At 23.8% G+C, this 27,086-nt stretch overlaps 1 protein-coding gene across 3 annotated transcripts in view; it reads left to right on the top strand.

The window, feature by feature from the left end:
* LOC117171727 (DCN1-like protein 4) overlaps nucleotides 1-9,999 on the top strand; it is a 39,856-nt gene extending 29,857 nt beyond the window's left edge. For all 3 annotated transcript variants that reach the window (XM_033359289.1, XM_033359290.1, XM_033359291.1), the window contains one exon: nucleotides 9,159-9,999. In XM_033359289.1, coding sequence (XP_033215180.1) covers nucleotides 9,159-9,238 — 80 coding nt within the window. In that variant the 3' untranslated portion in view covers nucleotides 9,239-9,999. The remainder of the gene's footprint in view (nucleotides 1-9,158) is intronic.
* Nucleotides 10,000-27,086: the final 17,087 nt, after the last annotated feature.

Here is a 27,086-nt window from a genome sequence, read left to right on the forward strand (position 1 = left end):
CTCTTCTTAATATTTTGACACCAAAATCATGTCGATACACCTTACCGACTGCGAGTAAAGCCACCCACGCTTTAACTTGACAGACTGTATATTGTTAAAAATCTTTTTGTTGATTCAAGATTGAACTATTTTGTTGAACATGGCTTTTGTTTTGGTTGAATTTTTTTAAATCAAAATTTATCTGTTCTATTTGTTGATAAAAATGTATCCTTTTTAGTTGAAATTGCAACTCTTTGGTTGGAAATTGGTGTATTTTGTAGAAAATTAAACTAATTGGTTGAAAATTCGTTATTTTGTGTCGAAAATCAATGTTTTGATCTGCAAATTTAAGTAGGTATTCCATTTTTGCTTTAAAATTAATCGTTTTTAGCTGAAGATTGGTTAAAAGTTCGTTTTTTTAGTTGCAAATTAATTTTTTTAACTGAAAATGTAACTATCCGATTTTTTAGTTTAAAATTGATACTTTTGAGCTAATAATCATTCATTTTGTTAAAAAATTATCTTTTTTAGAAAAAAATTAATCCACTTGGTGTAAAATACAATTACTTAGTTAAAAGTTTGACAGATTTGTTAAAAATTAATTTTATCAGATGAAAATTCATCTCTTCGGTTGAAAATTATTATTTTTTTAATTGAAAATACATATTTTCTGTTTCAAAATTTAACTGTTTTGTAGAAATTTTTGTTCTGACTTAAAAATTCAACTATTTGATAGAAAAGCCACTTTTAGGCTAAAAATACAAATTTTCATGAACCGATTTGTAGAGAATTCGCCTTTTTAGGCATAAAAAATCAATAATTTGGTTGCAATTTTTTTATCTCTCCTCTAATACTCTTGGGTTAAAAACACAACTGCATATTTCTTAAATTCAACTGTTTTTTATTTAAAATTGAAATATTTTTTAGTTTAAAGTGATCAAAAAAAATTTTTTGGGAATATAAATTTTTTTTAATTTATCTGTTTGTGATTTTTGCCTGAAAATTAAATTGTTTTGTTGAAAAATCGTCCGTTTTGGTTAAGATTTTATATATTTTTTATTTGAAAAATAACCGATTTGGTTGTATATTTATGTTTTTTTAGTTGAAATTTGAATCATTTCGTTGAAAAAGCAACTTTGTAGGTTGAAAATTCAGTTGTTTGGTTCAAAATTCAACTATTTTGTTGAAAATTTAATTTTTTGTAGTCGAAAATTCAACTATTTTGTTAAGCCATCTGTTTTGGTTAAAAATTAATATTTTAGGTTAAAAATTGAATTATTTGTTCGACATTCATCTTTTTGGATAGAAAAATCTTCCGCCTGAATTAAAAATTCAATTGCCTTATAAAAAAACTCGGGATTTTGGCTTGAAAATTTAACTATTTAGTTGCAAAATCGTCCCTTTTGGTTACAATTTTATATTTATTTATTTGAAAATTTTACTATTTTGTTGTCAATTTATGTTTTTTATTCGAAATTTGAATTATTTCGTTGAAAAAACGTCTTTGTACGTTAAACATTCAATCATTTGGTTAAAAATTAAACTAAATAGTTAAACATTTATTGATTTTTTTTTCGAAAATTTAACTATTATGTTAATAAATTATCTGTTTTGGTTAAGAAATAAATTTGTTGTTGAACATTTGTTTTTTAGCTTGAAAATTCAATTATTTTGTTGAAAAATCATATCTTTTGTTTGTAAATTTATATTTTTTATTTGAAAATTCAATTATTTGGTTAAAAAATTATGGTTTTTCGTTGAAGTTTTAACAATTTCGTTGAAAGAGAAACTTTGTAGGTTGAAAATTCAATTGTTTGGTAAAAAATTAATATTTTTGATTCAAAATTAAATTATTTTATTATATTATTATATTATTATATTATATTATTATATTATTCGTCTTTTTGGATAGAAAATTCTTTCGCCTGGATTGAAAATTCAAGTGCCTTCTTAAAAATTTGTAATGTTTGCTTTAAAATTAAACTGTTTTATTAAAAAATGCTCCCTTTTGGTTAAAATTTTACATGTTTTATTTGAAATTTCACCTTTTTGGTTGTATATTTACTTTTTTTTTTGTTTTTTTTTTGAAATTTGAACTATTTCGTTGAAAAAGCATTTTTTTTATGTTGAAAATTCTATTCTTTGGTTTGAATCCAATTATGTTATTGAAAGTTTAATTATTTTCGAAAATTTAATTCTTTTGTTGAAAAGTCATCTTTTTTGGTTAAGGATTAAATTTTTGTGTGCGTAATTATTGTTTTTGGACAGAAAATTCCTTATTTTGAATTGATAATTTAACTATCTTTTGAAAAATTCGTCTTTTTGGCTTGAAAAATCGTGAATTTAAAGTATTTTATTGAAAATTCATCATTATAGGTTGAAAATTTAAGGATTTTGTTAGAAAATCATCTTTTCGGTTAAAGATTGAACTTTTTTTGTTGAAAATTAGTCCTTTCAGATTACAAATTTTTCTTTTATGGTAGAAAAGTTCCTAAATTAAAATTCATCTTTCTTGGTTTGAAAATTTCAACTGTCTTCTAAAAAAATTTCCTTTTTTTGCTCGAAGATTGAACAATTTGGTTGAAAATGTACTTTTTTTTGTTAAAGTTGAATCTTTTTTTGTTTGAAAACTCGAGCATTTAATTGAAAATTTATCTTAGTAGGTTTAGATTTGGCGTAAAAGTAATTTTTCATTTGTCGAGAATTCAACTATTTTGTTGAAAAATGATCTTTCTTGGTTGAAAATGAACTTTTTGGGTTGAAAATGAACTTTTTTTGTTTGAAAATTCATCTATTTTGTTTTAAATGAACCAATTATTTTTATTCCAAAGAATCTATTTTCCTATTATTCCCCTATTTTCGTGAAAAATCGTGAACCTATTTTCCCTATTTTGATTGAATTTTGGACTCTGAAGTATTTCAATTTAAAAATTACATCTTTGTAGGTTTAACATTGAATTGTTTGGTTAAAAATGAAACTATTTTGTCAAACATTTATTTATTTTATTTGAAAATTTAACTATATTGTTAATAAATCATCTGTTTTTGTTAAAAATTACACTTCTTGGTTGAAAATTAAATTAGTTGTTGGACATTTAACTTTTTGGATAGAAAATTCTTCTGTCAGGATTGAAAATTTTAACTGCCTTTAAAAAAATTCGTAATTTTGTCTGGAAGATTCTACAATATTTTGTTGAAAAATCTCCCCTAAATTGTAATTTTATATGTTTTATTTGAAATTTCACCTTTTTGGTTGTATATTCACGCTTTTTTGTGTATGAAATTGGAACTATTCCATTGAAAAAGCATCTTTTTAGGTTGAACATTCTATTTTTTGGTCGAAATTCAATGATTTAATAAATAAATTATGTAAATTCATTATTTTGGATTAAAAATTTAATTACCTTTTGAAAAATTCGTCTTTTTGGCTTGAAAAATCGTCTATTTGGTTAAAAATTCAACTATTTTTGTTGAAAATCGACCCCGTTGAATTTGTTCTTCAATTTAAAGTATTTTATTGAAAATTCATCATTATAGGTTGAAAATTTAAGTATTTTTTTTAGAAAATAATCTTTTTGGTTAAAGATTGAACTTTTTTGTTGAAAATTAGTCCTTCCGGATTGAAAGTTTTTCTTTTATGGTAGAAAAGTTCCTAAATTAAAAATTATCTTTCTTGGTTGAAAATTCAACTGCCTTCTAACAAAGTCCCTTTTTAGCTTTAAGATCGAACTTATTGGTTGAAAATGTACTTTTTTTTTTGTTAAAGTTGAATACTTTTTGTTTGAAAATTCGACGATGTAATTGAAAATTTTTAATTTTTTCAGGTTGAAAATTCAACTATTTGGTTAAAACGTTAACTAGAAAGTTCTACCATTTAGTTTTAAATGCAACTTTTTCGTCTGAGAGTAATTTTTATTAATTGAAAATTAAACTATTTTATTGAAAAATTGTCCCTTTTGCATTTTTACTTCAATTTAAAGTATTTTATAAAATTTTCTTTTACGGTAGAAAAGTTCGTAAATTAAAAATTCAACTGCCTTCTAAAAAAGTCCCTTTTTGGCTTTAAGATATACCTGATTGGTTAAAAATATACTTGTTTTTGTTGAAGTATAATATTTTTTGTATAAAATTTCGACGATGTTATCGAAAATTTATCATTTTTTTAGGTTGAAAATTCAAGTATTTGGTTAGAAAGTCAACTAGAAAGTTCAACCATTTGGTTTTAAATGCAACTGTTTGATCTGAAAGTAATTTTTATTTGTTGAAAATTAAAATATTTTATTGAAAAATCGTCCCTATTGCATTTTTTTATTTAAATTAAAGTTTTTTTTTATTGAAAATTCGTCTTTTTAGGTTCAATTTAACTGATAGAAATAATTTTTTGTTGAATTTTTTTATTAAAAATTTAACTATTTGGTTACAAATCAAACAATTTATTTGGAAATTAACTACTTGTTAGAAAATAACCTTTCTTGTTAAAGATGCGCAGTATCGGATGGAAAATTCCACTTTTTTGTGTGAATTTCATGCATTTTGTTGAAAAGTCCTGTTTTTTGTTAGAAAAAATAATCTTCTTGTTTAAAAAATCATATTTTTGGCCTCGGATTCAACTATTTTGTTGAAAACTCAACTTTTGTGGTAAAATTTGAATGGTAGAAAATTTGTTTTTTATTCAAAATGATGTTTTCAAAGTGAAAATATAACTTTTTAATTTTTGGTTGACAAATTTTTGTTTGAAAATTTAACTATTCCTGTATTTCGTTGAAGATTATTGTTTTTTGGATTCAACTATTTGGTTAAAAATTCGTTTTCTTTGTTTCAACTTAACTCGTTGCAAAACTCGTTTCTTTTTCATTAATTTTTTAAACTAACATCGGAATGACTATTTATTTACAAAAATAACTACTCGGTTGAAAATCAATTTTTTTCAAATTTATAGAGTTGGGTGAAAATTCGTCTTTTTGAGCAGAAAATTAATATTCTTTTCTGAAAAATGATCATTTTAGTTGAGAATTAAAATATTTTGTTACAAATTCGGTTTTTTTTTAATCAGAAATAAATACGTTGAAACTTCCTTCTTTTTGGTTGAAAATTAATTTTTTCTAACTGAAAATGTTCTTGATTAAATATTATATTTTAGGTAAAAATTCAACTTGTTATGTTTAAAATTCAACTATTTTTTGGAAAATCTAACTATTTTTTTAAAGTCTTCTTTTTGGTCAAAATTCTACTCACTCATTGGTTGAAAATTTAACTATTCCATTTTTAGAAGATTAATCTTCTGTCAAAAAATCATCGTTGGGTTCAAGTATTTTGTTCGACAATTTTTGTCTCGTTGTGAATTAATTTTTTTAACTGACAATGCAATTATTCCACTTTTGGATGAAAATTTATATTTTTTATTGGAAATTGATTTTTTGTAGAAGAAAATTCGTCTTTTTGGTCGAAAATTAAGCTTGACGGTTAAAAATTCATCATTTTTGGTTGAAAATGCGACTGTTTGTGTCTAAATTAGTCTCGCTTTTGATCAACTAGAGATATGGATCAACTTACGTCTGCTTACGTCTACACTAAAAAATATATATATTTTTCAATCCTAATATTTTTAAAGTATTTAAAATAAAATATTTGGCTTAAAAATTTATCTTTTTGATTTAAAAATTACATTAATTAACTGTTTGTTTAAAATCCATAATTCTTGCTTGAAAATTGAAAAATTTGGTTGATCTTTTTTATTTCTTGGCTATTAAATCTTTTCTGGTTGAAAATCCGAAGGATTGTTTAAAATTTTTTTTCCTTTTCGGCTGAAAAATCACTATTGTGTTCACAATTTTGTTGTTGTTGAAATTCAAATGTTTTTGTATTTAAATTAAAGTATATGTTAGTTGAAATATCAACTATTAGATTTTTCGTTGATAATTAATATTTTTTGTAGGATAGATTCAATAATTTTATTTAAATTTTAAATCACTTTGTTAAATAATAATATTTTTGGTTGAAAATTTAAACTCATTTGTTTGAGAATTCTTTTGTTTTGTTCAAATTATATTATTTTAACTTATCATTTAATTATACTATTTTTTGTTGAGAACTCGTCTTTATAGGTTGAAAATTTAAGTATTTCACTAGAAAATCATCTTTTTGGTTAAAGATTAAAATTTTTTGTTTAAAACTTCGACAATTTAATTGAAAATTTATCTTTTTAGGTTTAGGTTTGGTCTAAAAGTAATTTTTCATTTGTCGAATGAACTAATTATTTTATTTAAAAGAATCTATTTTCATGAAAAATCATGACACTATTTTCCCTGTTTTGAGAGAATTTTGAGTTTGAATCAGCCCTATCCGACTCTAAAAAGATGGCCGGACCTTATTCATAAGAGTTTCTATGTGCGAAATTTCGCCGTATGGCGGCGCTTCCCGCACCTGGCCCTACTTTAACATGAAATCCAATGGGGAAAGTATAAAAAACATAAAAATTTAAACATTTAGCAAGTTTAAAGATGATTCAATTCCAAAATTCATTCTTTTTATTAGTGCAAATATTTCTAGAGTGTTAGTTACATGCATACAAGAATGGATAGAGTGAAATAAACTGCGAAATAATGATTTTTCAATTTAAGTAATTTTCAGAAATAAATGCAATTGTTTTAATTTTATAGACGAATAATTACCCTAAATTGTTTTAAATACATCGAATTTTGTTTATTAATTAGTCTTATTCACAATTTTTTGAAGAAGGGAAATAAATAAATATATAAAATGTGAAAAATATACATTTTTGTGTTTCTAAATGACACAATGATATATATTTTTATATGTATATTTTTCACATTTTATATATTTATTTATTTCCCTTCTTCAAAAAATTGTGAATAAGACTAATTTATAAACAAAATTTTTTTCACTCAAAAGGGCAAGACAATATTTCGTTTTTGAAAATTCGAATATTAACACGGTTTTATCGAAATGTACCGAAATTTTTAGGGATTAAAGAGGAGTGTTTAAGAAATAAAGCCATACTAATAACCCCCCCCCTCCCCTCCCCAGCACCCTCCACACAGCCCCCAAAAATCCAAAAACTCATTTTTACGTATTATTGGTAATTTTAGCAATTACTGTCGTATTTTTCATACCAATAATTACTAATGGACAATTTAAATATTCACCATGACTTTTAAACATTCAATTGTTTAAACAAATGTAAATTATTTAAACAATTATTTATTTTGAAAAAATGTAAAAAATAATCGTATGTTCTGATTGAAATGCACTATCTTGTTATTGTTTGGAAAAGTGCATTTTTTTAAATATTATGCAAATATTTAAACAATTATTTATTGTTTTTTTTTTAGAATTTCTAAAAATTGAGCCAGAAATGTCCATTTTTTTCAAATTGGTATCCTGTGCTACTTTTTGTAGAATAATTATATAATTTTGAGACATTTCTTCTAACGTTCGACCAATTTCTATCTATTTATTATTGTATTTGTTTAAACAATTGAAAAGTGGTTAACTTATTCTTTCTGTACAATATACAGTCCGAAACATAATTGTATGTCTTCTATTTTATTTCATTTTTTTAGTTAGTGAAAAAAAACTGCTTGAGCAAATAAAGATTGTTTAAACAAATAGAAATTTATAAAAACACTAAGAGAAATGTATCAAAATTATTTAATTATTCAACAAAACGTGGCATAGCATATTAATTTGAAAAGAAAGCTGATATCTCTCGCTCAATCTTTAGAAATGTCGAAGATAGACAATAAGTAATTGCTTAAATAATTACATAACATAACAATGATGCGTAAAAATGTAGTTTTTTTATTTTTGGGTCATATTTGGGGGGCTGCGGGGAGGTTGAGGGTGGGTTGGAAATAAAAGTAATGACTAAATAATTAAATAAGAAAAAAGTACTAGTATATAGATCTTCCGCCTATCCTTTAGGAAAAGTGCAAGTGTAAAAAAATCATTATAGACCTATAATTATTTTCCTATAATGAAATTACTGTAATTTTTGCACGACTTTATGACTACTAATAAGAATAATTATTCGATTAATTATAGGAAAAATCATAGTGAAATAATTATGTAAATTAATAACATCGAAATAATTATTGCAAAAAGTGGAAGATACCCATAGCTTTTAAGTTTTATTTTAACATTATTCTTGAACAAAGCTTCTTTAAATATGTCCATTTTTATGTACTATTATGTGAGTAGATCAAAATAAATGATTCATTTATACGTCTTTCTACTTCTTGCAATAATGATTCTAATATTATTAATTACCATAATTATTTTCCTACATTTTTTCTATAATTATTCCAATTATTATTCCTGTAGTTGCGAAAAAATTATAGGAAAATCATTTTAGGTATATAATGATTTCCTTATTTTTTTAAACAAAAAATCCTCCTGAACGAAAAGGAATTTAAGTGAAGAACAAAAATAATCACCAGTTGAGGAACAGCCACAGCCGGGGAAAGACAGCTATTTTTAGGTTAAAATTCGGAAATTGCAATTGAAGTAATTAAAATTGAAAATTGTATCTCTTGATTCATTTTTTAAATTTTATTCGAATAAAGTATTATAAATATATTTTGGTTATAGTTTATACATACTGATGCTATAACATTTCTAGTAGGATCATTCACTCCCCTTTTCCAGACAATATCATCGGGAAGAAAATGTTTCTCGCAAACAAACTGGTCAGCTGTTACTAAAAAAATCTTCCCTATTTATTGTTTTCTGATATATATCAATTAAATTTTGAAGCACTTTGAAAAAATGAATGGTAGCCGGATTGCCAATTTGGAGCAATGCACTTCACCGTATTTTTCTTTTTCTTTGCCCACTCAATTTTGATAGTTATTTTTACTCAAATCAACCGCTTTGAATTTTTGTACTCTTGTAAACATTTTAGGCTTGAATTTTATAAAATATTATATAAATATTATTGTTTTTAAGAAAATTTCCCATATAGCGGCATGTTAAAGCAGGGACACGTGCGAGAAGCGCCTCCACGCGGCGACATTTCGCACATACAAACTCATATCAATAAGGTTCGAAACTTTTATAGCTGAAATGCGGAGAGTCGAATAGGGCTGGTTTGAATTAAAAACAAAAAAATACTCGAAAAAAGTCTGGAATATAAATGTGAAACTTTGATTTTGTTTCAGGGCCAGTAATGCTCGACGAGTTCGTGGAATGGTTGAAGGTTCAAAAAGGGGGAATTGCGACAGAAACCCGTGTCAGCTGAAACACCGAATCAAAAAGCAAAGGACAATTTATAAACAATATATTTACCTACACGACAAAGTCCTCCTGTCCAATTTGATTTGTCATAATTTAAATTATTATTTTCTGGTTCCGTGGACGACTCGTTTCCGTTAAAATTTCTGTCTCTTCAAATTGTTAGAGCTTACTGTAGGTAATTTTTGACCCAGTTGATATTTTCCCAACCTGAATGACTGTGTCCAGAGTGAAAAAGCTCCGTTGCCTTTGTAGCTTATTTCGTTTGTCGGTAATAAATCCATAAAGTCTTAATAAGTACCACCCCCCCATTGTACTGTCTAATATATTTTGATTGTTCACGTCGCGCATTCATCGTCAGTCTTTTTTAATTTATGTCATTCAATTTGCCAGGTCTTGCAATAAACTCGAGAAGAATCAGGAGACTTATGTTCTGCGTTTACGGGACTTGCCTCCTCGAGACTATTTTGTAAATAGAGAATGCTGCAACTTTCGAAGAATTTTTCCTTCAACGGTTGCTCTTATCGGATCCATTTTTCATAATTACATTTGCACAAGCTTTCTTGTTCGATTCACAAACACAGTCATACATGGTATTCACTTGTAATAATCAGAGGGCAGTGTTTTTTTATATTGCAGTCTGTCTGTCTGATTTAGAACCCTCACCCATTCGGCCTCTCACCCATTCAGCTCCTCACCCATTGCGACAAAATATAAAAAAAATTTATGATTAGTACAGGGTGTCTGCTCTACCTGGAAAACCTAAAATTGTCAGGGAATTTTTTTTAAGTCAGATAATTATTTCGAATGTATGATTAATTTTTGATTTAAACGGCAAAATAACTTTTTTTTCTTTGAAATTTGTTTTTCAACGGAAAATTTAACGACTCTATTTTTGGTAGAACTTTCATCGCTTTTAGCTAGGAATTTATATATTTTGTTGAATATTCGTTATTTTTGATAGAAAATTAATTTTCTTGGCTAAAAAGTCTTTTTTTTGCTATAAAATTAAACCGTTTGTTGGAGAAAATTTTTTTATCTCTGTTCAAAATTTCTCTTTTTGAGAATAAAAATTTAAGTACTTGATTGAACTCTTTTCTTAAAAATTAATAATTTTGGTTGCTTATTTGTCATTTTAATTGTAAATTCATCTCTTTTGTTAAAAAATGATCTATTTTGTTGAAAATTCGGTTTTTCGGGGCTTAAAAGTATTTTTTCAACTAAAAATCTAACTTTTTTATTTCTGGTTGAAAATTTGGTTGCTTTTAGTAGAAAACTGTTTTTGATTAAAAATTAAAGGTTTTTTTATTGATAAATGTCTACTAGTGCATTTTTAGTTCAGAATGAATCTTTTTTGACTGAAAATTTAATTATTTTGCAGAAAGTTAAACTTTTTTATTAAATTTTTTTTTTTTCACTGAATATTTAACTATTTCGATTGAAACTTTAGCTATTTTATTGAAAAAAAATTTTTTCGGTAGAATTTTGATCGATAACTACCTTTTTAAGTTGAAAATTAATTTTTTTTTAAGAAGTTAATTTTCTGTGTTGAAAGTCGATCTTTTGGGTTGTAAATTTAATTATTCTAGTTAATAAATTATAATTTTATTTCAAACATTAATTTTAAAATTCGACTATTCCAGTTAAAGATTCGTTTTTTTAGTTGAAAATTCATCACTTCGTTTGAAAATGCAAATATTTTTTTGAAAATTAGTTTTTGTTTTATTTTAAAAGCAATGTTTTTAACTAAAAATCGAACTTTTTATTTCTGGTTAAAATTTAATTGCTTTTAGTTGAAAATTCAAGTGTCTGGATTAAAATTCTTGTAATTTGTTGAAAATTTGTTGTTTTTGGTCAAGTTCAACTTCTTTTGATTAAAAATTAAAATGATTGTTAAAATATGAAATATCACATTTTTTGTTCAGAATTCATCTTTTTTGGACTGAAAATTTAATTATTTTGCAGAAAGTTAAATTTGAAATTTTTTCTCAAATGAAAATGCATCCATTCCAATTAAATATTTCGTCATTTTAGTTGAAAATTTATATTTTTGATTAACGATTAATTTTTTTAACTAAAAATTTAACTTCAGTTTTTGGTCGATAATTATTTTTTCAAGTTGAAAATTCATCTTTTTTGGATAGAAGTTAATTTTCTTGTTTGGAAATAGATATTTTTGGTTCCAAATTTAATTATTGTAGTTAATAAATTATCATTTTCTTTGAAACTTTAATTTTGAAATTCGACTATTCCGGTTAAAAATTCATTTTTTTTAGTTTAAAATTCATCATTTCGTTTGAAAATGTAAATATTTTTTTTGAAAATTCATTTTTTTTTGGCTTAAAAATAATTTTTTAAACTAAAAATGTAACTTTTTTATTTTTCATGAAAATTTGCTTACTTTTAGTTGGAAATTCATGTAATTTGTAATTCTTGTAATTTGTTTAAATTTTCTTGTCTATGGTCAAATTCAACTGTTTTTGATTGAAATTAAAGTTTTTTTTTTATTGCTAAAATATCAACTTGTACATTTTTAGTTCAGAATTCATCTTTTTTGGACTGAAAATTTAATTATTTTGCAGAAAGTTGAACTTTTTTGTTAAAATTGATTTTTTTACTAAAAATTTAACTTCCGGTTTAAATTTGAACCATTTTGTTTGAAATTTTTTTTCGGTAGAAATTTGTTCTTAACTGAAAATTTAACTTCAATTTTTGATCGATAATTACCTTTTTAAATTGAAAATTCAACTTTTTTGGATGGAAGTTAATTTTCTTCGTTGAAACAGATGTTGTTGGTTCCAAATTTAATTATTCTAGTTAATGAATTATCATTTTATTTGAAACTTTAATTTTAAAATTCGGCTATTCCAGTTAAAGATTCATTTGTTTAGTTGAAAATTCATCACTTTGAAGATGTAAATATTTTGTTGAAAATTAATTTTTTGTTGTTGAAAATTTTGTTTGAATTGTAAATGTGACTATTGCAATTTTCAGTATTCCATAATTTGAGTTAAAATTTATCTTTTAAATGAAAATTTATCCTTTTCTAAATAAAAATTTAAACATTCAATCTTCTGTTGACAGTTTTTTTTAGTTTGAAAATTTGTCTTTTTTTGCAGGAATTTTTTTTGTAGCAAATTGGATTGTTCTTCAGGTAAAAAAATTGTTTCTTTTAACTGAAAATTTTACTTTCGTTTGCAAATTGATATTTTCTAGTTAAAAAATCAACTATTTGGTTGAGAATTCATATAGTTTGTTAAAAAAAAACCTATGTTTTTGGTAAAAATTAATTTTTGGTTGAAAAATAAACTATTCCAGTTGAAAATTGCAACTATTTCGTTGAAAATGTTTATTTTTTACTTGAAAATTCATAAAATAATTAAATATGCATTAAATTTTAAGTAATCAAATGTTTTAATTTAATCCATCGAAACCAGTAAAAAAAACATTATTTTAAAAAGTGCGAAACATTTGTATGGCTCTATACTATGACAAAATTTACCTGGAACAAATTTGGAATTGTTAGGGAATATTTTTTTCCAGAATTTGAGTAGACACTCTTCAGTAATTTAGAAATATTATATATCAGAAATTGTCAAGTCTGCACTTATCACAAATTGCTAGAAAATCTAGATTTCGAATATAATATTTTTAAATTACTAGTGAAAAAAAAAATTTCTCATTTTGGGTGAGGAGCAGGTGGGTGAGGAGCAGTTGGACGAGGCAGAGTGGGTGAGGAGCTCGTGGAAGAATGTAGACGGCAATGAAGTGGACAAGGCCCTTATCGGAAGTATTTGATACAGTAAATCATTGACATAATTCAATCGAAGGCTTCAGTGCGATAAAGGCGAGCTCAATCTTGTATCTGGAAATGCACAGGCCTCTTTAATAAGTTGAAACTTACAGTTAGGTAAATTATATAGCATAATAATAATAATCTTCTTTTTTTTCAAAAGAACGTCGGTTTCTCGTTTTATTATCTGTATAGTAACTACGATGTGATAATGATTAGGCGATCTTCGGATTATTTTCCTTGGTGAAAATTGGAACACTTTTGGCCTCCATCGGTGAAGATTGTAATTTTGGTGGGAGTGTGAGAAAGTTTTGTGAAAAGAGAAGGATACAAAAAATGTGAGGTTTTATCTTGAGTTTGATTTTTTATCTAGTAATTCGAAATTTTATTGTAGAAATTTGCATAAATAGAGCGGAACTGAATTCAATGGCTTTTCTATTTAATCCTGTATTTAAGTTTAGAACTGCGAGGTAGTGAAGAAAATTCGAGGAGAGGTATTTCGTTTTTTTAATTAAAAAAAAATGTATTTTATTTTTTAATTCGAGGAGAGGTGCTTAATTTTTTTTAAAATTGCATTATAGAATTCTATAGAAATGATTCTTTACATTTGTAAAAGTAGCTTTATATTACTGTATTTAACTATTTTGTTGAAAATTCTTTTTTTTTTATTTCTTTAACTGAAAATTTAACTATTCTATGTTTGGTTACAAATTGTTCGTTTTTAGTTTAAAATTTTAGTATCTCGTTCGATAGAAAAAAATTTCGTATTTAAAAATGAAACTAATGTTGCAAAGTCGTCTTTTTTGTTTGAATTCAACTTTTTTTTTTGCTAAAAATTAAAATATTTTTTGGTTGAAATAACAACCGGTACATTTTTCGCTCCGAATTTATTTTTTTTTTTAAGAAAATTTAATAAGTTGGTTAAAAGTTATACTCTTTTGTTAAAAAGATAATTTTTTCGGATGAAGTTTAATCATTTTAATCGAAAATTCATCTCTTTGGTTGAAAACAAAGCTGTTTTGTTGAATACTTTTTTTAACTATTTAATTTTTGTTTGAAAAATTATATTTTTCAGTTGAAAATTCTGTTTTTTTTTTGTAGAAATTTATTTTGTTGGTTGAAAAAAGTTTTTTTTCTAAATTTTTATTTTTTTTAAACGGAAATTGTAATAATTTCAGTCAAGAATTCCACTACTTTCGCTTAAAATTGATCTGTTTTGTTGAAAATTCTTTTTTTTTTACTATTTAATTTTTGTTTGAAACATTATCTTTTTCAGTTGAAAATTTGTCTTTTTTAGTAGAAATTTATTTAATTGGTTCAAAATTCAACTGTTCCAATTAAAGATTCATCGTTTTAGTTGAAAAATCATCTCTTTGGTTGAAGACAAAGCTGTTTTGTTGAAAATTATTTTTTTTTTAACTATTTAATTTTTGTTTGAAAATTTATATTTTTCAATTGAAAATTCTTTTTTTTTGTAGAAATTTATTTTCTTTGTTGAAAATTGATCTTTTTTGTTCAAAATTCAGCTGTTCCAATTGAATTGATTTATCATTTTAGTTGCAAAATCATCTATTTGGTTGAAAAGTAAGCTGTTTTTTTTTGAAAAAAAATTTTCTTTTCTGAAAATGATTTTTTATTGTGTATTTGATTATTACCGTCGCTGTTATTTTGTTGAAAAAGTTTTTTTTTTGTAAATTTTTATTTTCTTTAACGGAAATTGTAATTATTTCAGTTGAAAAATCCATCACTTTCGCTAAAAATTGGTCTGTTTTGTTGAAAATTAGTTTTTTTTCATGGCTGAGAATTTATGAGTATCTCAGAATTTATTTTCTTTAATAGAAAATTGCATTTTTTCATTAACTTTTCGGTTGAAAATTCAACTCTTTTTTTGAAAGCTTGTGCTTTTTATTTTAAAGCTAACCGGCTTTAGCAGAAATTAAATATTTTTTTGATAAAACTTGCAACTGTTTGGTTAGAAATTAAGCTCTTATACTATTTTCTTGAAAACTTAACTATTTCGTAGAAAATTTACTTTCTGGATTCATCTGTTTTTGTACAAAATTGTGTTTTTTTTTAAAATAAAAATGCAACTATTTTGTAGATAATTTAACTATATTGTTAAAAACTAATACTTTTTGGTTAAAAATTCGTCTTCTTGGATGGAAAATTCAATGTTTTTCGTAGAAACCTAATTTTTTGTTACAAAAATTTAATTTTTGATGTTACTGAGTTGACTGGAATCTTTTTTTGATGAAAAATAAACTTTTTTTGCAATAAAAACTTCTTTTACTTCAAGATAAATTTCACTTTTTTGTATAAAAATGCATCTATTGGCTATAGAATTAAACAATTTTGTTAAAGAGTAATACTTTTTGGTTAAAAAATCGTCTTTTTGGATTGAAAACTCAATTTTTTGGGTAGAAAATTATTTCTTTAAATAAAATTCATAGTTTGATCGTGAAAACTCGACTAAAATCTTTTTCAACAGGAAATTCAACTATTTTTTTTTTGTAAATTTATATTTTTGATTTAAAACTTCATCTGTTATAAAAGAAATTTCATTTTTTTTACGAAAATACAATCTTTTGGTTAAAAATCATTCTTCTTTGTGTGAGTATTCAACTAATTTGTTTAAAACATTTGGTTGAATCACTTTGTTAAGAAATTACATTTTTGTTAAAGATTTATATTTTAAGTTGAAAAGGGATCTCGTTGGTTAAAAGTTTAATTATCTTGTTATAAATTAATCTTTTTTAATTGAAAATTCAACTACTTGGGTTCAAGTTAAACTACATTGTGAAATTTTTTTATTGAAGGCTTATTTCTGGTTTAAAATTTAACAGTTTAGTCGAAAATACTTCTGTTTTTGTTTAGAATTCATTTTTTAACAGAAAATGGAACTTTTCCATTTTTTAAAATTGATATTTTTTATTTAAAAATTCGCGTTTTTTTTGTAAACAAATTATTTTTTAGTTTGAAATTTCTTTTTTTTTTGCGTAAAAATGCACCAGTTTCGTGGAAAATTAATTTTATGTTGAAGTCATATTTATTGTTTGAAAATTGAATTTTTTAAAGAAAATTTGTTTTCTGGCCTAAAGGTTCAATATTTTAGATAAACATTTATTTAATTTTTTAAGTGAAAAATCTTTATTTGTTGGAAATTTGTCTTGTTGGTTTTAAAATTCTTTTCTTTTGTTGTATAAATTTCATTCTTTTTTGATTAAAATATAAAATGTCACTTTTTTGTGGACAATTTGTCTTTTTAGGTTGAATATTCAACTATTATGTTAAAAATTCAATTATTTTGTTGAAAATTCCAGTATTTTGTTAAAGAGTTATCATTTAAAGTAGAAAAAACTTTTTTTTTTTGTTGGAAATAAATTAATACATTTGAAAATTTTTAAGTATATGAAACTGTAATTCCTGAATATTTCTGAACTAGAAAATAATATATATTCAACCGCTGATATAACCTGAATAATAAAAATATTGTTAAAAATCATAAATTCTTAAATTTTCTTAAATTCTTTTCAATTCTCCGAAATTCTGTCACATTATCGGTTATATAACCTGAACTTAAATTCTCGGGAATTTAAGAACTCTAATTATTACAGTCGCAACTATTTTGTTGAAAAATGTTTTTTTTTTGTTGAAAATGTTTTTTGTTGTTGTAAATTATTACTTTTTTAAACTATAATTATAATTACTTCAGTTTAAAATTTCATATCATTCGCCCAGAATTGATCTGTTTTGTTGAAAATTACTTTTTTAACTGTTTAATTTTTGTTTGAAAAATGCTCTTTTTCAGTTAAAGATTGGTCTTTTTTTGTAGAAATTTATTTATTTTCTTGGTTGAAAATTGATCTTTTTGGTTCCAAATTCAACTGCTCCAGTTGCATTGATTCATAATTTTAATTGAAAAATCATCTCTTTGGTTTGGTTGCAACTATTTTTTTGAAAAAAGTTTTTTTTTAATTATTGTTTTTTTTAACAGGCATTATAATTATTTCACTTGAAAATTCCATCACTTTCGCTAAAAAAATTGATCTGTTTTGTTGAAAATTACTATTTTTAACTATTTAATTTTTGTCTGAAAAAATTATCTTTTCCAGTTGAAAATTCGTCTTTTTTGGTAGAAATTTATTTTCTTAGTTGAAAATTTATCTTTGGTTAATCATTATTTTTTTTACTGAAAATTTTACAAATCAAGTTTTTGTTGACAATTTATCTTTTTTAGTTTAAAATGCATGTATATTGTTGAAAAGTCGTCCTTTTTTGTAGAAATTAATATTCTTAGTTAAAAATTCAACAATTGCAAATAAAATATTATCATTTTAGTTGAAAATTCTTCTTTTAGGCTTAAAATTTAACTTCCAGTTGAAAATTATTGATTTTTTTGTTTGTTTTAAATTGAACCAGTTTTTTGAAAATTTTTATTTATATTACAAAATTTAACTATTTCGTTGACAATTTATGTATTTTATTAAAAATTCGTCCTTTTTGTAGAAATTAATCTTCTTAGAAAATTCAACTATTTCGGATAAAATATTATCATTTTAGTTGAAAATTCATCTTTTTGGTTAAAAATTCAACTATTCCAGTGGAAAATTATAAAAGGTTGAAAATTATTGAGTGTTTTTTTAGTTTAGAAATTAACTATTTGGTTGAAAATTTGTATTTATAATAAAAAATTTAACTATTTTCTTAAATATGCTTGTATTTGATTGAAAATTCGTATTTTTTCGAAATTTATCTTCTTAGTTGAAAATTCAACTATTCCGGTAAAAATATTATATTAATTTTAAATTAATTAAATTTAATTTAATCAAGTTGAAAATTATTAATTTTATTGATGTATTTATTATATTCATTATATTTATTTTAGTAGAAAATTTATCACTTTGAAAATGTAACTACAGGGTGGCCGCTGGACCGGGAAACATGGCAAACCGGGAAATGACCCGTAATTTTATGAGACCGGAGAAAACCGGGAAATGGCAGTGAATTTATTTTTTGAACGGGAATTTAAAAAAAAATTTAGAATAAAAATGTTCTCTAACTTTGATTTCATTCGTTTTTAAATCTTTTTAAAAATGTGATTTTTTAAATTATTATATCATTCAGTTTAAAATGCTTAATTCGAAAATATTTTGCTTTGAAAATTATCCATTTTAGATTTTCAATTTTTAAAAGCATGTATTTTAATTTAATGAATCTCACAATGTAGTTTTAAGGGCTTACAAAATTAAAAATGAGAAGTTTTTAAAATCGAAGGTTTTTTAAATAATTGCGCAGTTTTGAAGATTTAAACAATTAAAAATCAAAAGCATTTGCAGTTGAAACTTTTTAATAAAAAACGGTTTTATTTTATCAACTGTAAATATAAATAAATAAATCATTTTTAAAATGGATCTGTACTGTACTTCTAAAATGGATCTATTAATTTCACCAAACAATTCTGGATCCGTTCAAAATGTGAGAATTTCCAGATTGTAACTGTTTCAATCCGAAAGTCTGCATAAGAATTGAAATTAATAAATCATTTATTCCGATAATTTTATTTTTAAATAAAAATTTTCATGATTTATCAATAATATATTTTTAATTCAGAGTTTCAGGGCTTCCTTTATATTATTTTTCATATTAAATTTAATGTAAATTTATTAACATATTATTTCTATTAATTTTTTTAGCCGTTAAAAAATGTAAACGTTCGTTTTACTATTTTCAAAATAAAAATAAATCCATAATAATATAGTCATAATTAAAGGTTTTTATTAAATTTAAAATATCGTGAGCCTAACTTATTCAATTTTTATCCCATTTAATATGAAATTTCTTGATGTAGAAAAAGAATAAGTATTTAACATTTAGCAATATTTCACTGTTCATTGAAGACGAGTAAATTGAAACCAAATATTTAAAAGAAAACAATTTTAAACTGAATTGTTTTACATAGAAAGCTTTGAATCTTTAGATTTTCGAAGAACTTTTAGCGTTAAAATTTTAATTAGTCTATTTAATTATATATTCATTATAAACTTTAAATTATTTCAAGTAATTTAAACGGAGTGTGTTAGCATTTTTTTCAGAACTTCTAAATATATTTTAAAATTAATCGAAATTTTCCTACAATTTTTGAAAATCCCGCAAATTAAAAAAAATCCTTAAAATCTGCCATGTTCTTCTTCGATAATTTTTTTAATCTCTTAAAATCTTCTTAAACTTTCTGTTACAATAATTTTTCAAAGTGAAAAATCATTTTCAATATCTCTTAAAATTACTCTAATATTTTTACAAATAATGAGTGTTCTATTATTATTTATAAATTAATTTTTTTTAATTTGCAGGATTTTCTAAACTTTATAGAAAATTTTAATTAATTTTTTAATACATTTAAAAGTTCCGAAAAAAATTCAAGAATTATTTTGAATTTGGAAACATTTTAAACCACTTCTAGATTTATCAATATTTCGAAATAAAATTGTAAGGCTTTTAAAGGATGCCTAGACTATTTCAAATAAAAATCATGTAAGCACTGTTAAGTTAAAACAATTATTTTTCAATTTTTAATATGCCTAGTTTAAAATTACTTAAAATAATATAATTTTGAAAAATTTTGAAGTTCTATTTTACAAGTTTGGAATTCAAGTGTTCCACTTTGAATGCTTTAATTTGTTGTTTATTGCTTATTACTTTAAATGAAAAAATGTTTAGAATATAGTTTGATTTCTTTAATTTAATTGGCGGTGAAAAATGTTTGCGAACTGGGAAATGAATGGGAATTTTTTTCTTCGATTAAAACGGTCAGCCTAGACTATTTTTTCAAAAATTAGTTTTTTTTTAATTGAAATTTTTTTGAAATTGAAAATTCATGTATTTTGTTAAAAAATCATATTTTTTGGTAGAAAATTAATATTCTAGTTTTAAATTTCATACTTTCGAATGAAAATTCAAGTATTCCTATTAAATATTCATAATTTTATTTGTAAATTTACCTTCTTGGATTAAAATTCAGCTATTATAGTTAAATATTCATCATTTTATTTGAAAATTGATTTTTCTAGTTGCAAATCAAATTACTTGGTTGAAATTTAATTATTATTAAATTATTTTTTAATTAATTTTAATTTTTAAATTAATTATTAATTAATTAATTATGCAATTATTTTTGGCTTAAAATTAATCTATTATTGTTGAAGTTTCACCATTTTAATTGAAAATTCATAACTAGTATAAAAAAATTTTGTGGAAAATTAATTATTTTAACTGAAAATGTAAGTATTATATTTTTGGTAAAAACGGATCTTTTTTTGTTCAAAATTCAACTATTTGAATTAAAATGGATTATTTTTAGTTGTAATTCAAATAATTGGTAATTTTAGAGACAAATTCAAGAAATAAATTGTGTTAAATTATTTTTCCTTGCAAAATTGTCTTAAAGTTTGAGAAAATATTTTTTTATCAAGTTTCTTTATTTTTTTGCTGTGAAATTCAATCTATAAACGAAATTCAGTGGTAAATCGTTGGTGGAAGTACAATTCGAGAGGTATTGATGGCGTTCGATATACGTAAGAAATTTATAAATGATTTTTTAATTTTTATAAAAATCAACGATTCTAAGATTATTTATAAATTAGAAAAATTCAGAATTTTAAATTTGAACTTGCGGATTAAATTTAAGAATCAAAATTATTTTTAGTTTTATTTCTTTTTTCAAATTTTAGAATGTTTATCGAAAATTTTATTTATCGAACCTAAAACTAAAAATATTTGAATGATTTAATTTTTTTGGGAATGTAAATTATTACAGTTTATCAATTTTAATTTAAAATTGAAGATTTAATTTTAGATTCAAAATAATTTGTAACTTAAATTAATTTTTAAACTTTTAGAATCTTAATTAAGAATTTTATTTATTTGAAACTCAAACGAAAAATATTTTTACCATTCATTAATTTCCTTGATACTGTTTATAAATGATAAAAATTTATCATTCTGACTTAAAAATTAAAGATTAAATTTTCTTGAGACTATTTATGTGTGATCTATAAATCTACAGAACACAAACTGGAAAATGCTTGTCAAAATTTGTCTGCGATCATACAATGTAAGTACCATGAGAAAAATTTAATTTTTAAGAATGGTTTTGTGATCTTTTATCTTGAGACTTTGTAAATTACAATTATATCTATCAAATTAAAAATTTTAAGTTACGGGCTGAATTTAAGCTTCATAATTACTTCCACGTAAAATTAATGTTTAAAATTGCAGAATGTTTATCGAGAATTTTAAAACTAAAAATAATTTAGGGATCCATTAATTTTATTTTGAGTACTTTTCAATTAAAACAATTTATTAATTTAAAACAGTGGATTAAATTTATAATTCATAATCATTTCTATTTCTGTAGCCGTAATTGATTTTAAAAAATTTAGAATATAAATCAAGAATTTTATTTATCGAAAATAAAAAAAATAAATAAAATTTAAATCATTCATTAACTCTCTTGAGACTATTTGTAAATGATAATAATGTGTAATTTTGAATTTTAATATGTGGATTGAAATCAAGATTCAAAATTATTTTTAGCATTAAATTACTTGAACATTTTTAGAATGTTGATCAAAAATTGAAAAACTAAAACTAAAAAAAATATAATGATTTATTAATTTTCTTGAGACTATTTTTAAATTATAATTATAACAGTTTACAATTTTTTATCTTTAGTAGCGGAATTAATTCAAGATTCAAAATTATTTTTATAGCTTTAATTAATTTGGTAAATTTTATAATGTTGCAATTTTCGGTGAAAGAATTCAGTTTAAACAAAAAAAGCAATAATTTTTTTACAAAATAATACAAATTTCCACCAAAGAGATGAATTTTGAACTAAACTAATGATTTTTTTTAACTAAAAAGACGAATTTTCAACTGCTCAAGATTTATCAGTAAAAACAAAAATAGTTCATCGAAATTGTTGAACTTTCAAAGCCAAAAGATCAATTTTCTGTAAAACATTTGAATTTTCAACAAAAAAGGTAATTTTCAGTCAAACAGTTACATAAAAAATATCAAAAAAGAGTATATTTCAAACCAATAAGATTAGTTTCCTTAAAAAAAACGAATTTTCAACTAATAAAGATCAATTTTCAACAAAATTAATTTTTAAGAAAGTAGTTAGACTTTTACTCAAGTAGTTTAATTTTAAATTAAAATTATGAATTTTCAACTGGAGCAGTTAAATTTATATTTAAAAAAATTATTTTTCAAATAAAAACGAAATTCTAACCAAAGAGATACGAATTTTTAAGTAAAGTGATGAATCATCAGCAAAGAAATGCTTTTTAGTTAAGTGATTTAACTTTTACTCATGCATTTGAATTTGTTATTTTATAAAATATCAATTTTTAATCAAAAATTGAATAGTTGTGTTTTCAGTTAAAAAATTAATTTTTAACAACAAAAATTTTCTCGTACGTTAAAGATTTACTTAAAAAAAGAGTTTTCAACAAAAGGTTGAATTTTCAACCAAAGAAATATGATTTTTTAACCAAATTGTTTAATTTGCATGCAAATAATAAATGTTTTAATAAAAAATATAATTGTCAGGAGGATGAACCTGAAAAAAATAAATAGAAATAAAATAGAAATAAAGGACTAAAAAGAATATTATATCATGAAAGGCCTATAAAAATAAGAAACGTGCATTATTTTTTAGAATTAAACGATCGATTATAATTTCAAGAAAAATCGTTACTATTTGCAAGGCAAGAAAGTGAATGAAATAAGTTTTAAAACAAGTTTTTTTAAAAGAAGATTTGACATTTTAGATGCTTTTATACCTAGGGCTCTTTTTCCATTCATTGCGATGATTAAACAAAATAAATATCACGTTTCTCGTTGAAAATTCATCCTTTTTGGTTGATAATTTAACTACATAGTTGGAAGTGGAACTCCTTTGTTAAAAATTAATTAATTTGGTTGACGATTCATCATTTTAGTTGACAAACCTTTTTTTTGTTCAAAATTTAATTATTTTGTTGAAAATTATGTTTTCTATTTGAAAATTAATTGTCTTAACTGAAAACCTAATCCGCACATGTTTGATTCTAAATTTTTCTTAGTTTATCTAAAGTTGAAAATTTTTAGTTGAAAATTCGTCTTTTTTTAGAGAAGAGTACTCTCATTAGTCAAAACTTCATGTTTTTGGTCAAAAATTAATTTCTTTGGTTGAAAGTTTAACTATTTTTTTTTGTAGAAAATTTATATTTTTAGTTGAAAAGTCATTTACTTGGTTAAAAATTAATTTTTTTTTTATTTGAATATTTATCATTTTAGTTGAAAATTCACCTGAACTATTCCATTTTTGTGGAAAATTGACCTTTTTTGATATAAATGTAATCTATTTGCTAAAAAATGTTCTGATATGTATAAAATTTATTTTTGATTAAGAATTCAGTTCTTTCTTTAAAAAAAAAATATTTAGTTAAAAATGTCTTTTTTTTGAAGAAAATTCATCTTTTGGGTTAAAAATTTCAATATTTTGTCAAATATTCATATTTTTGGTTGAAAGTTCATAACGGTGAAAAAAAATTAATTTCAATGGCTGAAAAATCTTTGTTTTTTTTTTTAGTTGAAAATTAATTAATTTAACTGAAGATGTAACTATACCATTTTTGCTTAAAGAATTTATCTGAAATCTCGTTTTTTTTTCATAATTTACTTTTCTAACTGCAAATTGAACTATTCTAATTTTGGTTGTAAATTGATCTTTTTTAGATGAAAATTCATGCACTTTATTTAAAATGAGTCTTTTTTGGTAGAAAATTAATCTTCTCGGTTGAAAATTCATCTTTTTGCTCGAAATTTCATCTATTCGATTTAAAGATTCATATTTTCTTGTTGAAATATAATATTTTTAGTTTCAAATTCAACTGTTGCAACTTATTTCAGTTGAAGATTCATAATTTTTAATTGAAAATTCATCACGTTGTTTGAAATTTCAACTATTTGTTTGGAAATTAATGTTTTCTTGTTGAAAATTATATATTATTTAACTGCAATTTTAACTAGTTAATTTAAAAAAAGCTTTTTTAGTTGAAAATTCAACTATTCTGTGGAAAATTGATTTTCTCTAGTTAAAAATGCATATATTTAGTTGAAAACTCGTCTTTTTTTGTAGAAAATTAATCTTTTGGCTAATAATTAATCTTTTTGGTCGAAAGTTAAATTATTTGTGTTAGAGATTAATCATTTTTGTTGAAAATTCATTACGTTGATTGAAAATTTAATTATTTGGTTGAAACTTCACTTTTTCTTAACTGCATTTGTAACTAGTCATTTTTGGTAGAAAATGTATATTTTTTAGTCGAAAATTCGACTATTTGTTTAAAAATGGACATTTTATGGTTCAGAATACAATTATTTGGTTGAAAATTCATTTATTTTGTTGAGAAGTCGCCTGTTCTGGTAAAAAATTTATAAAGCTGGTTGCAAATTCGTTTTCAGTTGAAGATTTATCATTGCCGGCAGTTCTAGGAAGAGGCTGAGAACGGGGTGACTGAAAGCGGGAGTTTGGTGTACTTGTATATCAAAACACGGAAAAATCTTAAACTATTCAAGTTATTTATATTAAAATACTGAAATTTGAGATTTTCATAACAGTCTTTAATATGCTTCAGTAGAAAAATGAGTATTTTGAATACAAAATCTTATGAATCTGTATTTTAAAGATTAATCGTACTAAAAAGTGATATGGTGCTTACTAGTTTGTCTAAAAATAATTTCAATAAACAAGAAAGTGAATATTATAGTCTGTAAAACTTATTTGAGAATTTGACATTCATTATGTTCCTGAGTATGTCCTGAGTATGTCATTTTTGTTCTTGCGCTAATTGTGCAATTGAATTTTGAATTGAAAAGTACACAATTAAAAAAAAATCTTCAAATGTATACGTAGCTTCAAGTTGATAATTTTGTACATTTTTTTCTTTTTTGAAATACTGTAAAACACTTTATAAAAATGATTTTTCCAAAATAAAAATTATTAAATATGAAATTTTCCGAATAATATAAACAAAACATGTTTATGATCTTCAAACCTTTCAAAACCTTCTTAAATATTGGAAAAAACGTATTTCAAAATCGTCAAAAAGGTACACTTTTGTCAATGATTCAAATTTTCGTACATTTAAACAAAATTGCAAAATTACAAAAATTGCCTTAAAATATTCCAGATTCTTTTTTGAAAATTTTGGATATCTTTTAAAATCTTCTTAAATATTCTTCTAAAATGAATTTGTCAAAATAAGAAGTTCTTTTTAGTCTTCCTATACGAATCTTAAAAATTTTGTTTTTATTCTTATAAAACCTTTCAAAATTCTTAAAAAGATTCTAAATTTTTTGTTCCAACCATGAAAAAATGTACATGTTTTTAAAATTATTTAAAATCATTTCAAGATTTACATAAAAATTTTATTATTTCACTTAAAAGTTAAACATTTTCAAAGTAAAAACAATTAAAATAATAAGTTCAAAGTTTCCACACCTTTGAAATTTTGATGAATCAAGGCTTTCTATTTAAAAATGTCTAGTTTTAAACATTTGATTTATAATTGCTCATTTTATATGCACAGTAAAATATTGCTACTAATTAAATAATTCTTCCTTTTTCGAATTAATTAATTTTTTTATTTTTATAAGTTGAAAATGGAATAGATGAGACTGAAACAGTAATTGAATAAAATTTGAAATTGAATCATTTGGACGCTTACATTTTTTAAACGGTTTCAGAGTCGTTTGGGAAAATAAATTATTGTCAACTTTATAATACTTAATTTATAGTTTGATTAAAAAAATATTCATTTATAAAAAGTTGATCAACTAAAAATGCTTTTTATCCAAAATTTTAAATTCCAACCCCTTTTAATTTTTAATTGTTTAGGTAGTTAGAACTGCATTTAAAAACCTATGCTTAAAAATGGAAAATTTTTTAATATTAGATTTTATAACTACGCATTTTAACCCGTGGTTGCCACACTTGTGCAAATATGCACTAGCAACATTTACAAATATGAGTCTCTTGTCAGTTGGTAGGTATAAGGACCCCCCCCCCCCCAACTTTAAAAATGTCCATCAGGTACAGAGTCATGCCACGTAGGGCCCAGCTTCATTCGACTCTTACTGTGGGCATCCATAAATTACGTGACGCTAAATTTTAAAATTTCATGTCCCACCCAGTCTTCTGTAACAGGAGCGTAACACGTGACTACTACCCCACCCTACCCACAACGTAACGTAACGTTTCCAAATTTTTGTGAATCTATACCAAACTTTTATTGCTTTATCAATTTCTTAAAATAAAGAAAAAACTGTATTCCTCGTGCTAAAATTATTTAATAAAATATTTTTATTTTGTTGTTCATACAGAATACTCGAAGTATACAAAAATGTCTAAACTGTAATATTGACAGAACTTTCTTCTTCAAATGGATTTCCAAGGCATATACGTTCGAACGTCGATGCTTACGACTCTCATTGTGGACTGTCCCTGAAGCTCAAAATACAATTCAGTAGGGACTTGACGCAATTTGTTTTGAAAAAATTAACTTAAGCTAAACAATGCGCTCCTCGAGCCAGTGTGAATGGGTTTGGGTATAGTGATAAAATTGTGGAGTAATGAGTCACAGACAGAGAGTAAAGCACGTAGATCGGAAAGAAATTTAATTTCTGGGAGAATCAAGGCAAAAATGTAATTTTTTTAACGTTACGTAACGTTTTGCGAAAAGATCACCCTATCCGGAGTAACACTAGCATAACATCGGCGATCTGACCCACCCACCCTTAAAAAGCGTTACGTAATTTATGGATGCTCCCTGTTCGTGAGGTTCACTTCGAAAGTTGGGCTTGGTTCAAATTTGCACAAGTGTCGTTTCCTAGATGTTAATTACGTTGATTTTCTAAATTGAGGAGTTCTGTACAAGAAGGCGACAGGCGCTCAACAACGAGTAAAAGTATTGTCCAGGCTGTAACGTCAGGTATCAAAAGTGAAATTTGAAAT

Source organism: Belonocnema kinseyi, chromosome 4 (assembly GCF_010883055.1).
Source record: "Belonocnema kinseyi isolate 2016_QV_RU_SX_M_011 chromosome 4, B_treatae_v1, whole genome shotgun sequence".
Lineage (NCBI taxonomy): Eukaryota > Metazoa > Arthropoda > Insecta > Hymenoptera > Cynipidae > Belonocnema > Belonocnema kinseyi.